Source organism: Erythrolamprus reginae, chromosome 6, assembly GCF_031021105.1.
Source record: "Erythrolamprus reginae isolate rEryReg1 chromosome 6, rEryReg1.hap1, whole genome shotgun sequence".
NCBI classification, from domain to species: domain Eukaryota; kingdom Metazoa; phylum Chordata; class Lepidosauria; order Squamata; family Dipsadidae; genus Erythrolamprus; species Erythrolamprus reginae.
Genome location: NC_091955.1, coordinates 6,016,857 through 6,032,347, shown reverse-complemented (window position 1 = coordinate 6,032,347; position 15,491 = coordinate 6,016,857). Strand labels below are relative to the sequence as shown.

The following is a 15,491-nucleotide window of genomic DNA, read 5'->3' as shown; positions in this document are numbered from 1 at the left end:
ATTAAGTCTTTCCTGATAAGTTTTATGCTTAAGACCTTCCACCATTTATTCCTACTTGAATAATACCCCATTTATGATCATATATCCAATTATATCAAGCATTGTTTTGCCGAATCTGGCAAAATAACGAGACAGGGTACCTCTAGCTGCTTGAGAAGGCTGAGTCAAAACTTTAAAATCCAAAGCGCTGTATACATTTTCCTCCAAGGCTGTGCAATAGCCCTCCACAATGTTAGCGATTGTGACTTTTAACGTTCCCAGATTATAGAAAACTTGAAGAGCGGTTCCTTCTTGAGTAGGATTCTAGGAGAGAGAAAGGAAACAAGCATCGAAGAATCAACTTTTAAGCAAGAGATTTACCTCCAGCGTCAAAAGTGCTGCAATTTTTGCCAAGCTGACACAAAGTTTTGATTCCTATGCTGATTAATCAGTCTTTTTCCTTATACAGTGGCACCTCTACCTACAAACGCCTCTACTTACGAACCTTTCTAGCTAAGAACCGGGTGTTCCAAGATGTTTTTGCCTCTTCTCAAGAACCATTTTCCACTTACAAACGCGAGCCTCTGAAACTGTAACCAGAAAAGGCTGGGAGAAGCCTCTGTGGGGCCTCTCTAGGAATCACCTGGGAGGAAACAGGGCCGGAAAAGGCAGGGAGAAGCCTTCGTGGGGCCTCTCTAGGAATCTCCTGAGAGGAAACAGGGCTGGAAAAAGCAGGGAGAAGACTTCGTGTAGCCTCTCTAGGAATCTCCTGGGAGGAAACAGGGCCAGAAAAGGCGGGGAGAAGCCTTCGTGGGGCCTCTCTAGGAATCTCCTAAGAGGAAACAGGGCTGGAAAAAGCAGGGAGAAGCCTCCGTGGGGCCTCTCTAGGAATCTCCGGGGAGGAAACAGGGCCGGAAAAGGCGGGAAGAAGCCTCCGTGGGGCCTCTGTAGGAATCTCCTGGGAGAAAACAGGGCCTCCACCCTCCCTGTGGTTTCCCCAATTGCACACATTATTTGCTTTTACATTGATTCCTATGGGAAAAACTGCTTCTTCTTACAAACCTTTCTACTTAAGAACCTGGTCACGGAACGAATTAAGTTCGTAAGTAGAGGTACCACTTTACTATATTGTGTGAAACAACCTCATTAGGGTGGTTTCCAGTTTAATGACTAACCCATTTGATTTTTAGCTAAATTGCATTAATGTAATACATGGAAACAGGGGCGGGTTCTGGATCCTTTTGCTGCCGGTTCTCTCAGGGTTGCGCCGTGAGAGTGTGTGCGCACGCATGCGCTTTGCACCCACAGCAATTTAAAAAAATAGCTTCTGCAATTGTGCAAGCCAAAAATTAGCTCCCGCGCATGCGCAAAAATCCAAGATGGTGGCACCCCCAGAGACCGGGTCCTTGACGTCATCACCGAACTACTAACAGTTCTAAAGGACCAGTTAGAATCAGTATGAACCCACCTCTGCAATGGAAATATACTGGTATCGCGTTCCTTACTGTTACGGGCCACACTATGCACTGGTAGTAAAAGTGGCGATGCGCGCGCAGCTTTAGGTGACAAGTGGGCACCTGCGGCCTGTTGAGATTTTGCTTCCGTGAATGTGCAGGAAGCAAAATTTTGTATGAGACAGATTTATTTTATTTTATTTTATTTTATTTTATTTTATTTTATTTATTTATTTTTATTTTTTATTTTTTATTTTTTATTTTATGTTATGTTATGTTATGTTATGTTATTTTATTTTATTTTATTTGTTTTTTTATTTTATTTTATTTTATTATTTTATTTTATTTTATTTTATTTTATTTTTTCCGCCCTTCTCCTTTGACTCAGGGCGGCTTACAACATGTTAGCAATAGCACTTTTTAAAAACAGAGCCAGCATCTTGCCCCCAACAATCCGGGTCCTCATTTGACCCACCTCGGAAGGATGGAAGGCTGAGTCAACCTTGAGCCGGTGATGAGATTTGAACCGCTGACCTATAGATCTACAGTCAGCTTCAGTGGCCTGCAGTACTGCACTCTACCTGCTGCGCTTCTCATAAACACACACATCTTCTCTCAAGATTTTGACTTCTGCGCATGCACAGAAGCAAAATCTCACCGGGACGCGCCCCCTCACCTTCCTGTCACCCCGTTATGCCCGAAATATACCCCGGCGGTGGATAGGAACCCCCGCCCGAAATATACATATATGTTATCAAACCGAAATCCAAAGGCACGTTAGTTGAAATGCACCTAATCATTAATGTAAGATCCGAAAGGCGAATCCTTGGTTCGTGGCATAAATTTCAGAGACAGCCCCCCCTCCCCCCCCCCATTCCCAGCTCCGATTCTGCGCTTATTCAGAATGTAACGGAGAAGGCCGAGAACCTATAGAAATTAAACTGATTATATGCAGGAGGAAGGAAAAAATCGGATTATCAACCCAAGGGATGGGGGCAACAAATGATGTTCACCAGGCGCAATTTGGATTGTGCTGAGGTAGAAATTGTTGATTAATGTTGTGTATGTATTCCTAGCTGGGCTAATTTCATTATCTTAGAACCTGCTAAGAATCAAGCCGTCAGCAACCGCGCGCACAAACAGAGCTGCAAAGAAAATTATTTCGCGCAACGGGCATCTTATCGAAAAGGGAACAGCTGTTAAAAAAAATTGTTGGTCTTCTGGACAGCATGAGAAAGACACAGAACAGCTGCGCAGCGGCAACAAAGGCAAAAGTACAAAGGACGGCTAGTTCAGGCGTGAAGTGTCCCCGGTTCGCTAGTGCCTGTCAGTCATCGGAGAGCGCGAGGCTACGCCCATTTTCCTGAAAGCCGCCATTTGGGTTTTTAATCCTCTGTGCCTGCGCAAAGCTTTCTGTGCATACGCAGAGGGTAAAAGAACCCAAATGGCAGCGGGTGGGCCTCGCACTCCTTTCGCGACGAGCTCCCCGACGACCGACAGGCACGAGTGAACCCGGAACATTTCACCCCCTTAAGCTAGTTCAATAACTTGCCCGACTGTTAAAAATGAAGAACAGATCAATGTCAGGAATTAAAAATCCCTTGGTAATATTATAATGCAGAAAGTAGGCCTCAGTTAAGAATGCTGAGTAATTCAGAGGCAGTTGAGCGTGTAGCAACCTAGTAATTATGTGAAAAGTATTAACTAGGCAAGAGCTCTTTGCTCTCTCTGTCTGTTCGCTGCTAGCTGTGTGCTGTTGCTGTTCATGGAAGTATGCTTTGAAGAAGCTGCAACACTGTAAAAGTTGGTTCCTGTGAGTAATTGAACTAAAATAGTTGTAGCAAGCTACTAGGTTCGACTACTGTAACGCTCTCTACATGGGGCTACCTTTGAAGAGTGTTCGGAAACTTCAGATCGTGCAAAATGCAGCTGCGAGAGCAATCATGGGCTTCCCTAGGTATGCCCATGTCACAACACTCCGCAGTCTGCATTGGTTGCCGATCAGTTTCTGGTCACAATTCAAAGTGTTGGTTATGACCTATAAAGTCCTTCATGGCATCGGGCCAGAATATCTCCAAGACCACCTTCTGCCGCACGAATCCCAGCGACCGGTTAGGTCCCACAGAGTCAGTCTTCTCCGGGTCCTGTCAACTTAACAATGTCGTCTGGCGGGGCCCAGGGGAAGAGCCTTCTCTGTGGTAGCCCCGACCCTCTGGAACCAGCTCCCCCCGGAGATTAGGATTGCCCCCACCCTCCTTGCCTTTCGCAAACTTCTTAAAACCCACCTCTGCCGTCAGGCATGGGGGGATTGAGACATTTCCCTCCAGGCCTATATAGTTTTATGTATGGTATGCTTGTGTTGTATGTTCTTTTAAATAATGGGTTTTTAGATTTTAAATATTAGATTTGATCTCTGTATATTGTTTTATCATTGTTGTGAGCCGCCCCGAGTCTGCGGCATACAAATCTAATAAATAAATAATAAATAAATAAGTCAATCAAACTTCTGTGAAATCAAACCGTCCACTTAGGAAGCAACACTGACGGACAATCAATTTCACATGCAGTTGTGCACATTCAACTTTGTACAGAACAAAGTATTCCGTGAGAATATTTCATTCATTCAGATCTAGGATGCATTCTTTGAGCGTTCCCTTTATTTTTTTGAGCAGTGTATTTCTCTTCAAGATTGGGGTTGAGAAATGTTAATCAACATTTCACTCCATTATGCAGCTCCATATTTAAATTTTTTATTTGGTGCAAATGCAAGGATGGTTATACAAACGTTGTCTTCGTGAATAAACCAAAGGCAAAAAGTTTATTCCTCGGTCTATAAATAGGCATTGCTGGCGTTTGAAAAGAATGGTGCCTGTGTAATTTTTTATGTCTAAAATTTACACGTCAGTTGGCTTCTCTAAAATAAACATCTCCTAGCTAGTTGCTCTATCAGCAATTTTTTTTTCTTTTAAGAGAAGCTTATTAACTTTGAGAGGAACCGTAAGATTGGGGGGGGGGGGAATGAAAATAAAAAGAATAACAGACATTTTAGCGTTACGCAAGGAAATTTCTCAAAGAAACCGAAGCTCTGAATTAAAAAAGAGACAGATTGAGGTTCTGTTGCCAGAAATAATTAGTTATTTTGGTTTGTTTTTAATATAAGGTTAATGTTGACATAATCAAACTACAAAGACATTTTGCACCACTGGTTAAGATGAGAAATTGAGAGGCGGTGAGTTTGAGTCCTGTCTTAGCCGTGAAAGCTGGCTGGGCGACTTTGGGTCAATAACTAGGTGACCATGAATTCTAGTCCCCCCTCCCCCCTTAGCCATGAAAGACAGCTGGGTGATTTTGGGACAATTACCAGGATCCTATAAGTTCTAGTCCCACCTTAGTCATGAAAGACAGCTGAGTGACTTTGGGCCAATCACCAGGAGCCTGGGAGTTCTAGTCCCACCTTAGTCATGAAAGATAGCCAATCACCAGGAGCCTGTGAGTTCTAGTACTGCCTTAGTCATGAAAGACACCTGGGTAACGTTGGGCCAATCACCAGTAGCCCATAAGTTCTAGTACCGCCTTAGTCATGAGAGACAGCTGTGTGGGCCAATCACCAGGAGCCCATGAATTCTAGTACCGCCTTAATCATGAAAGACAGCTAGATGGGCCAATCACCAGGAGCCCATGAATTCTAGTATCGCCTTAGTCATGAAAAACAGCTGGAAGGGCCAATCACCAGGAGCCCATAAATTCTAGTACTGCCTTAGTCATGAAAGACAGCTGGATGGGCCAATCACCAGGAGCCCGTGAATTCTAGTACCGCCTTAGTCATGAAAGACATCTGGGTGACTTTGGGCCAATCGCCAGGAGCCTGTGAATTCTAGTCCCGCCTTAGTCATGTGAAAGCCAACTGGGTGATTTGGAGCCAATCCTTCCCTCTCAGCCCAAATCCACCTCGCAGGGTTGTCGTTGTGGGGAAAATAGGACGAGGAGGGTGGCGTTGGATATGTTCCTTGCCTTATTTGTCAAAAGAAGGAAGGCAGGGTAAACAAATAAACGAAATTAAATATATAAAGATCTAACCATGTTTAAACTATGATAAACAATGACAACAATGATAAGCTATCACAAAGTCTGGATCAAAAATTGCGGAGGGCCGATTATCCACTCACTAAATCCTTCTAATTTTATCCATCTGAGTCACGGACACCTACTCGCTTCAGACACCTAAAAACCATGCCTCTTCGCTTTTTATCTAAAGTGACATAAGTGCTTAGTGGAAGTTGGATGGAGAACCTCACAACACTTGAAATAATGTGTTACCAACGGGGTGAACGGTCATCATGGATTTAGATTATATGGTTTATATAACGTCTCTAGCTACAGGAGGAACAACCTCATTGGCTATGGAAGTTGAGCAGGGTTTTAAGGCTAAACCAGAACTGTCCACGTTTGGCCACTTTTAAACTTTTGGACTTCAGTTCCCAGACTTCCTCAACCAGCATATAGACTTCAATTCCCAGAATTCCTCATCTGTAGACTTGTGGTCTTCAACTCCCAGAATTCCTCAATCAGCATGTGGACTTGTGGTCTTCCCCAGCCACCATGTAGACTTGTGGACTTCAACTCCCAAAATTCCCCAGCCATCATGTAGACTTGTGGACTTCAACTCCCAGAATTCCTTAGCTATCATATAGACGTGTGGACTTCAAGTCCCAGGATTCCTCAGTCAGCATATGAACTTGTGGTCTTCCCCAGCCATCATGTAGACGTGTGGACTTCAACTCCCAAAATTCCCCAGCCATCATGTAGACTTGTGGACTTCAACTCCCAGAATTCCTTAGCTATCATGTAGACTTATGGACTTCAACTCCCAGAATTCCTCAGCCATAATGTAGACTTGTGGTCTTCAACTCCCAGACTTCTTCAGTCAGCATATGGACATGTGGACTTCAACTCCCAGAATTCCTCAGTGAGCATATGGACTTGTGAAGATCAACTAGAAATTTCCTGCCACTTAGAACGGCAAATTGGTGGAATGACTTGCCTCCAGAGTTTGTGGGTGCTTCCACGGGGTTTTTTAAAAGGAGATAAGACCACCTTTTATCTGAAAAGGTCTCCTGCTTGAGTGAAGGGTTGCCTTAGATAACCTCCAAGGCCCCTTCTGAATATTCTGTTTTTCTAACAATTGGATAATATTTACTTCCGATTATTTAATTCTCAGTGCCGGGGGAGACCAAACCTTGGACCTTTTCTTTGCAGATATTATTTTTATCATTACTCTGTGACCGAAAGACCCAACGGAAGGGCAGGCTTCAATCAGATTGCTGAATGTTCATGCTTTATTTAAATGTGCTACAATGACCTTTTTAAAAAAGGGATTAATTGTGAACCAGTGTCGGACTTTTATAATTGGCGTCTGGGAAAGAAAGATAACTTCTTTCTACGCCCGGGAAGATGACCCAATGTTCTTTAGATTATTTCTAATCATGAATTAAGGATCGACTCAGCGACAAAGGAAATGTTGCCGCGACTTGTGAAAATACTGAATTATTTAAGTCCAATTTGCAACGTGCTACATTTAATATCTGGTTAAAACCGACTCCCTTCTTCCATTACGTGTAGCCCTCGACTTATGACTGCAACTGACCCCAAAAATCACGGTTGCTAAGCAAGATGGCTAAGTTTGGATACAATATATATATGGATTGGAACAAGGAGGCGTCTCAAATTCAGACTCCATTGGACTCCATTTTGTGGAGAAACCAATTTCTGGTAAAAATCGCCATATTTTTTTTTGCTTCCGCGCATGTGCAGAACGAAAAATACCATCGGAGAGTGGAAATCTCGAGAACACAAGCGAGATTTCCGCTATTTTTCTGGTTTTTGCATGCGCGGGGCCAAATTATCGGCAGAAATCTCGCGAGATTTGTTTTGCTATGCATGCGCAGAAGCCAAATCTAGTGTGGGGCGAGACCCCGCACATGTTGGGAACATACGCGCCACATCGGCCACCGAGGACCGTCCAGTTAGCGCGCTAAGTGGCTGCCCATTACTGGCCGTGTTTCCTTTCCCCACTTTTTCCAGCCCTGTTTCCTCCCAGGAGATTCCTAGGGAGTCCCCACAGAGGCTTCTCCCCACCTTTTCCTGCCCTGTTTCCTCCCAGGAGATAATTAGAGAAGCCCCACAGAGGCTTATCCCCGCCTTTTCTGGCCCTGTTTCCTCCCAGGAGATTCCTAGAGAGGCCCCATGGAGGCTTCTCCCTGCCTTTTCCGGTTACAGTTTCGGAGGCTCGGGTTTGTAAGTGGAAAATGGTTCTTGAGAAGAGGCCAAAAAATCTTGAACACCCAGATCTCATATAGAAAAGTCCGTAAGTAGAGGCATTCTTAGGTAGAGGTACCACTGTACATGATCAATGCTAGGATGTCAGTTAGCAGTGATGATGTTACCCAGTTTGCTAATGAAACATCTGGAAGAAAACAACCAAGCTCAGAAAGCACCACGGCCCACAAAGTCCTCCCCCCCCCTATCCTTCTCTTCCATCCACAAACCCTCCTACCACTGATGATGTTACCTAGTTGGGTAATGAAATGTCTTCAAGAAAACCACCCAATTGAGAGAGCACTGAGGACCCCACAGTCCTCCTCCTCCCCTTATCCTTCTCTTCCATCCACAAACCCTCTGATGATGTTATGTGTTGGGAACATACGCGCCCCATCGGCCACCGAGGATCGTCCAGTTCGAGCGCTAAGTGGCTGCCCAATACTGGCCGTGTTTCCTTATCTGCAAGGTTTCATTTTGTTTACCAATCGTCGGTCCACAAAATGGAGTCAAACGGAGTCTGAATTTTGAGACACCTCCTTGTTCCGATCTATATTTACTATGGTAACCAAACTGGGAGTCTGACAAGCCAAAGGTCTTTCCAATCTCTCAGGGAGTCTTCACTGCAGGAGGCACTGGGTTTTTTGTAAAAACTCCACTGCACTCAGTAGTAACGAAGGGGTGAAAAATGCAGAGTTTGTGCTTTGAGTAAATCCACCAAGGAAAAAATAAGAATTAACCCTTTCATTTTCTTTATAATATAGTAGTGCAAAATCAGAAGATGTGTAGATAGCTGGACCCTACAATTGCTAAATGTCTGGACACAAATTAATAATAATAATAATAATAATAATAATAATAATAATAATAATAATAATAATAAATATTATTATTATTAATAATAATAAATATAGATCGATATTAATAATAATAATATTTTTTAATATTTAGATTTGTATTCTGCCCCTCTTTGAAGACTTCTCCAGGTCCCGTCAACTAAACAGTGTCAGCTGGCGGGCACGTGGGGAAGGGCCTTCTCTGTGGTTACCCCGGCTTTCTAGAACCAACTACCCCCTGAGATCTGGACTGCCTCCACTCTATTGGCCTTCCGGAAAGCATTGAAGACCTGGCTTTTCCACCAGGCTGTTGATCTCACAATTGCAAGATCCAGCCTGAATGCTATGTATGTATGTGATTTTTTAACCATTTTTAAATCTTTTTTAAAAAAAAAATTAAATCTTTTATGATGTTTTTAACCTGTATTTTCTATATCCTGTTGTTGGCCGCGCAGAGTCCTTCGGAAGTTGGGTGGTCTAGAAATACAATCAACTAAATTGAATTAAATTATTGATCCCTCCTTCTTGAAGTCTCTGAAAGATTCATTTGTGTGGAAATTCAAAAAGATTCTTTGGGTGGAAATGGAACTAATGTCTAATTTACACAAATCACCAAAGGTTTCAACAGACTTGTGTCCGCTCTTTTTCTAGGAAATGGTGTTTGATGGCGTTCTTACACCGCCGTGGCACAAAATCTGTTAATTTGACAAATTTGGAGAAGGAACAGAATTTTTTTTCTGTATAAAGTTTATAACTACTGATAGAAGAGAATATTTGTAGCTCAGGGTTGAAGTGAGGGGTCTTTGAGCTGGGTTGTTTACTTTCAGATATTTTCTTACCAAAGAAGGTACAGTGGTATCTCTACTTACGAACTTAATTCATTCTGTGTAGAAAGTTTGTAAGAAGAAGCAATTTTCCCCATAGGAATCAATATAAAAGCAAATAATGCGTGCGATTGGGGAAACCACAGGGAGGGTGGAGGCCGTTTCCTCCTAGGAAATTCCTAGAGAGGCCCCACGGAGGCTTCTCCCTGCCTTTTCCAACCCTGTTTCCTCCCAGGAGATTTCTAGAGAGGCCCCATGGAGGCTTCTCCCCATTTTTTCCGGCCCTGTTTCCTCCCAGGAGATTCCTAGAAACGCCCCATGGAGGCTTCTCCCTGCCTTTCTGGCCCTGTTTCCTCCTAGGAGATTCCTAGAGAGGCTCCACGGAGGCTTGTCCCCGCCTTTTCCGGCCCTGTTTCCTCCCAGGAGATTCCTAGAGAGGCCCCATGGAGGCTTCTCCCTGCCTTTTCCGGCCCTATTTCCTCCCAGGAGAATCCTAGAGAGGCCCCATGGAGGCTTCTCCCCACCTTTCTGGCCCTGTTTCCTCCCAGGAGATTCCTAGGGAGGCCCCACGGAGGCTTCTCCCTGCCTTTTCCGGTTATAGTTTCGGAGGCTCGGGTTTGTAAGTGGAAAATGGTTCTTGAGAAGAGGCAAAAAAATCTTGAATGCCTGGTTCTTATCTAGAAAAGTTTGTAAATAGAGGCGTTCTTAGGTAGAGGTACCACTGTGCATGAACAATGCCTGAATGTCAGTTAGCACTGATGCTGTCACCTAGTTTGGTAATGAAACGTCTGCAAGAAAACAACCAAGCTCAGAAAGCACCACGGCCCACAGAGTCCTCCTCCTCCTCCTTATATTTCTCTTCCATCCACAAACCCTGCTACCACTGATGATGTTACCTAGCTGGGTAATGAAATGTCTGCAGGAATTACACTGCATAGAGGTGACTTTAAAGAGAATATATAGAGATAGAAAAACTGGAATAGACAATAAAAATTAGTATTCAAAGGTGGAAGGTATTGATGTATCAATTATAGTAATGTATATATAATAGCAATAACATATTTATTTATTTATTTAATTTGACTTCTATGCCACCCAATCTCGAAGGACTCAGGATATAGAACCATAATACACCAAAGATGAGATTGTAATTATACTAAACGAGATGAATATCTGCACAAAATATAGAAAGATTTAAGTAAGAATTAGATAGGTAAGAGAGAATGGGGATTTCTCTCTTGTTTTTAATCATGTTATTTTTTCGGTATTTATCTTTTTGTTTGTTTTTTGTTATGTTGTTTGTTTTGACTTGTACTCATATTTGTAAATATAATGTATATGTTTGATTTTAATCCATAAACATTTATTTAATTTTTTAAAAAAGAAATGTCTGCAAGAAACAACCAAGCTCAAAGAGTACCCCAAAATTTACAATTCATTTATTTAATAATACATTTATTTCTTAAACTAAGTTTTAAGATGTCTGGGCTTCAACTTCATACTGTCAGGGGAATTCGGAGAGTTGAAGTTCAGACTTTTTAAATGTTGAGAAACCCTGATTTATCAGTTCGCGTTTGAAGGACTGGCCTTTTTACTTTCTTTTTTATCTATCTATCTATCTATCTATCTATCTATCTATCTATCTATCTATCTATCTATCTATCTATCTATCAAATTTGTATTCCGCCCCTCTCCGCAGACTCGGGGCAGCTAACAACAGTAATAAACAATATAAACAAATCTAATATTTCAATTAATTTTAAAAAGAAACACCAATTTAAGAGACCAATCATACATACAGACATACCATGCATAATTTTTTTATAAGCCTAGGGGAAGGGAATATCTCAATTCCCCCATGCCTGACGACAGAGGTGGGTTTTAAGGAGCTTACGAAAGGCAAGGAGGGTGGGGGCAACTCTGATATCTGGGGGGAGTTGGTTCCAGAGGGTCGGGGCCGCCACAGAGAAGACTCTTTCCCTGGGTCCCGCCAAACGGCACTGTTTAGTCGACGGGACCCGGAGAAGGCCAACTCTGTGGGACCTAACTGGTCGCTGGGATTCATGCGGCAGAAGGCGGTCCCGGAGGTATTGTGGTCCGATGCCATGAAGGGCTTTATAGGTCATAACCAACACTTTGAATTGTGACCGGAAACCGATCGGCAACCAATGCAGACTGCGGAGTGTTGGTGTGACATGGGCATACCTAGGGAAGCCCATGATAGCTCTCGCAGCTGCATTCTGCACGATCTGGAGTTTCCGAACACTCTTCAAAGGTTTAAAACCATTTTAGGATCCATCTCACGAGAGAAACACATGAGCATACTTAAAACTATCACATAATTTTGTGCATCGCAGCTCAGATTTCTAACACTTGTGACATGCTCTTGATTGGGTCGGTTAGAAAGGCCAGGTCCTAAAACTAGAAAGTCATTTAATTATGTAGTGATGGAAACAATCTAAAACTACTGGCAGATATTCTATCTTTCATCTCTGATTTTCTTTTCTCCTGCAATATTTAACTCTTTCCAATACCATCTGGGGGGAAAATGAAATTAAAGAAAAGTGATAAACACCCTCACTCAGGCAATTGACTTTTCTTGAAGTTTAAACTAATTTCAAAGCAAATAAAGATGTTTCGGGATCACCAAGGTCAATATTTGTCAAGCTTGACATTTTCCAACGTACAGTTACATTCATTAAAACTCATGATAGTGTTCTCTCTTTCTATTTAGTCAAACCAGCCCATGTTCTTCTGGGGAATATAAAAACTCATATATAATAAAATTTAAAAATACTATTCTAATTAATTCTCAATAACGGAGATCCTATTTTATCAAAACAACGTGTCGAACAAATTTAACATTACAAAGTGAACCAATGGATGTTAACAATGGCTGATATGTTTTGTGTTTTCGTAGATTTTCACGGCTATATGTATGTACATTGCTGTGAGTTCGGGTTTTTCCCCCCGTGTTAGTTATTTAGTTATTTAGTTATTTAGTTATTTAGTTATTTAGTTATTTAGTTATTTAGTTATTTAGTTATTTAGTTATTCAATTTTTATGCCGCCCTTCTCCTTAGACTCAGGGCGGCTTATAACATGTTAGCAATAGCACTTTTTTAACAGAGCTAGGCTATTGCCCCCACAATCCGGGTCCTCATTTTACCCACCTCGGACGGATGGAAGGCTGAGTCAACCTTGAGCCGGCGATGAGATTTGAACCGCTGACCTTCAGATCTACAAGTCAGCTTCAGTGGCCTGCAGTACAACACTCTACCTGCTGCGCCACCCCGGCTCGTTATTTATTTATTAATTGGATTTGTATGCCGCCCCTCTCCGAGGACTCGGGGCGGCTCACAACATATCAAAAACAATATATCATAGACATATCTAAAAAATCCAATTAATATAACTCAAAAACTTTTAAAAACGCTGATAAGATTTTAAAACATTCATTACCATTCACACAGCAAAACATACTACACTCGTCGATCAGGGGGCTAAGGTCTAATGGCCCCAAACCTGGTGGCATAAATAGGTCTTTAATCTTTCACGGAAGATGAGGAGGGTGGGGGCAGTGCGAACCTCCGGGGGGAGCTGATTCTAGAGGGCTAGGGCCCCTACAGAGAAGGCTCTGCCCCTAGGTCCTGCCAAATGACATTGTCTAGTTAATGGGAGCTGGAGAAGGCCGACTGTGGGACCTGACCGATCGATGGGATTTACGCGGCAGAAGGCGGTCTCGGAGATAATCTGGCCTGATGCCATGTAGGCTTTATAATTAATAATAATAATAATAATAATAATAATAATAATAATAATAATAATAATAATTTATTAGATTTGTATGCCGCCCCTCTCCGAGGACTTGGAGTGGCTCACAACAACAATACACCATGTACAAATCTAATGTTAACCAACAATTTAAAACCCTTATTATAAAAAGAAAAACAATCACACCACCTAACAAACCATACATAAGACCATAATAGCTAGGGGTGTGTCAGTTTCCCCATGCCTGGCAACATAGGTGGGTCTTCAGGAGCTTTTGAAAGGCAAGGAGGGTGGGGGCAGTCCTAATCCCTGGGGGGAGTTGATTCCAGAGGGCCGGGGCCGCCACAGAGAAGGCTCTTCTCCTGGGTCCCATCAGACGACAGTGTTTAGTCGACGTGACCCGGAGAAGGCCAACTCTGTGGGACCTAACCGGTTGCTAGGATTCATGCAGCAGAAGACGGTCCCGGAGATATTCTGGTCCGATGCCATGTAGGGCTTTATAGGTCATAACCAACACTTTGAATTGTGACCGGAAACTGATCGGCAGCCAATGTAAGACGGGGAGTGTTGACGAGACATGGGCATATCTGGGAGAGTGCTCTCGCGGCCGCATTCTGCACGATCTGAAGTTTCCGAACACTTTTAATACCCCCCCCGGGTAACGGACGGACAGATGGAATTGTCCTTGGGAGGCAAAACCCACAGCCACTCCGTCTTGTCAGGGTTGAGGTTATAGGTCATAACCAACACTTGTGTCCGGAAACTAATCGGCAGGCAATGCAGTCCGCGGAATGACAGAGAAATATGGGTATGCCTTCGAAGGCCCATAACCGGTTGCGCAGTTGCATTTTGGATGATTTGAAGTCTCCGAACACTCTTCAAAGGTAGCCCCATGTAGAGAGCATTGCAGTAGTCGAACCTCGAGGTGACGAGGGCACGACTGACAAAGACTCTCTGTCCAAACAGGGCCACAACTTATGTACTTGGCGAACCTGGGCAAATGCCCCCCTTGCCACAGCTGAAAGATGATATTCTAGAGTCAGCTGTGGATTGAGGAGGACGCCCAAGTTGTGAACCCTCTGTCAGGGGGTCAACAATTCCCCCCCAACCCAGGGTAATGGGCAGATAGATGGACATGTCCTTGGGAGGGAGTACCCACAGCCACTCCGTTTTGTCAGGGTTGAGTTTGAGCCTGTTAGCACCCATCCAGACCCTGTCGGCCTCCGTTCTAATTCTATGCTTAAAGTTCTTACAAAAGGGAAGGTTTGCCTATTTGCTGATGACTCTAAAGTGTGCAATAGGGTTGATATTCCTGGTAAATGATTTAGCATTACTAGATAAATGGTCAAAGCAATGGAAACTGCAGTTTAATGTTTCCAAATGTAAAATAATGCACTTGGGGAAAAGGAATCCTCAGTCTGAGTATTGTATTGGCAGTTCTGTTAGCAAAAACTTCAGGACAGGATTTAGGGGTAGTCATTTCTGACAGTCTCAAAATGGGTGAACAGTGCAGTCAGGCGGTAGGGAAACCAAGTAGGATGCTTGGCTGCATAGCTAGAGGTATAACAAGCAGGAAGAGGGAGATTATGATCCCGCTATATAGAGTGCTGTTGAGACCATATTTGGAATACTGTGTTCAGTTCTGGAGACCTCACCTACAAAAAGATATTGACAAAATTGAACGGGTCCAAAGACGGGCTACAAGAATGGTGGAAGGTCTTAAGCATAAAACATATCAGGAAAGACTTCATGAACTCAATCTGTATAGTCTGGAGGACAGAAGGAAAAGGGGGGACATGATTGAAACATTTAAATATCTTAAAGGGTTAAATAAGGTTCAGGAGGGAAGTGTTTTTAATAGGAAAGTGAACACAAGAACAAGGGGACACAATCTGAAGTTAGTTGGGGGAAAGATCAAAAGCAATGTGAGAAAATATTGTTTTACTGAAAGAGTAGTAGATCCTTGGAACAAACTCCCAGCAGACGTGGTTGGTAAATCCACAGTAACTGAATTTAAACATGCCTGGGATAAACATATATCCATCCTAAGATAAAATACAGAAAATAGTATAAGGGCAGACTAGATGGACCATGAGGTCTTTTTCTGCCGTCAGTCTTCTATGTTTCTATGTTCTTGAACGGTATCGGGTATCCACATAAATAGTAAATTGTTTTGAAGTTTGTGTTTATGAATTGCATTATAGCATGCCAATTGGATCAAAATTGCTGTCTCTTTCCTTAGGGATGGATCTGTTGTTGTTCCCCCCCACCTCAGAAATGCATAACTAGCTCACCTTATAAATATGCCA

At 42.9% G+C, this 15,491-nt stretch overlaps 1 protein-coding gene across 2 annotated transcripts in view; it reads right to left on the bottom strand.

Annotated features, from left to right (window-relative positions):
* COG5 (component of oligomeric golgi complex 5) overlaps positions 1–15,491 on the bottom strand; it is a 138,936-nt gene that overhangs the window by 62,525 nt on the left and 60,920 nt on the right. For both annotated transcript variants that reach the window (XM_070755153.1, XM_070755154.1), the window contains exon 8: positions 141–303. In XM_070755153.1, coding sequence (XP_070611254.1) covers positions 141–303 — 163 coding nt within the window. The remainder of the gene's footprint in view (positions 1–140; positions 304–15,491) is intronic.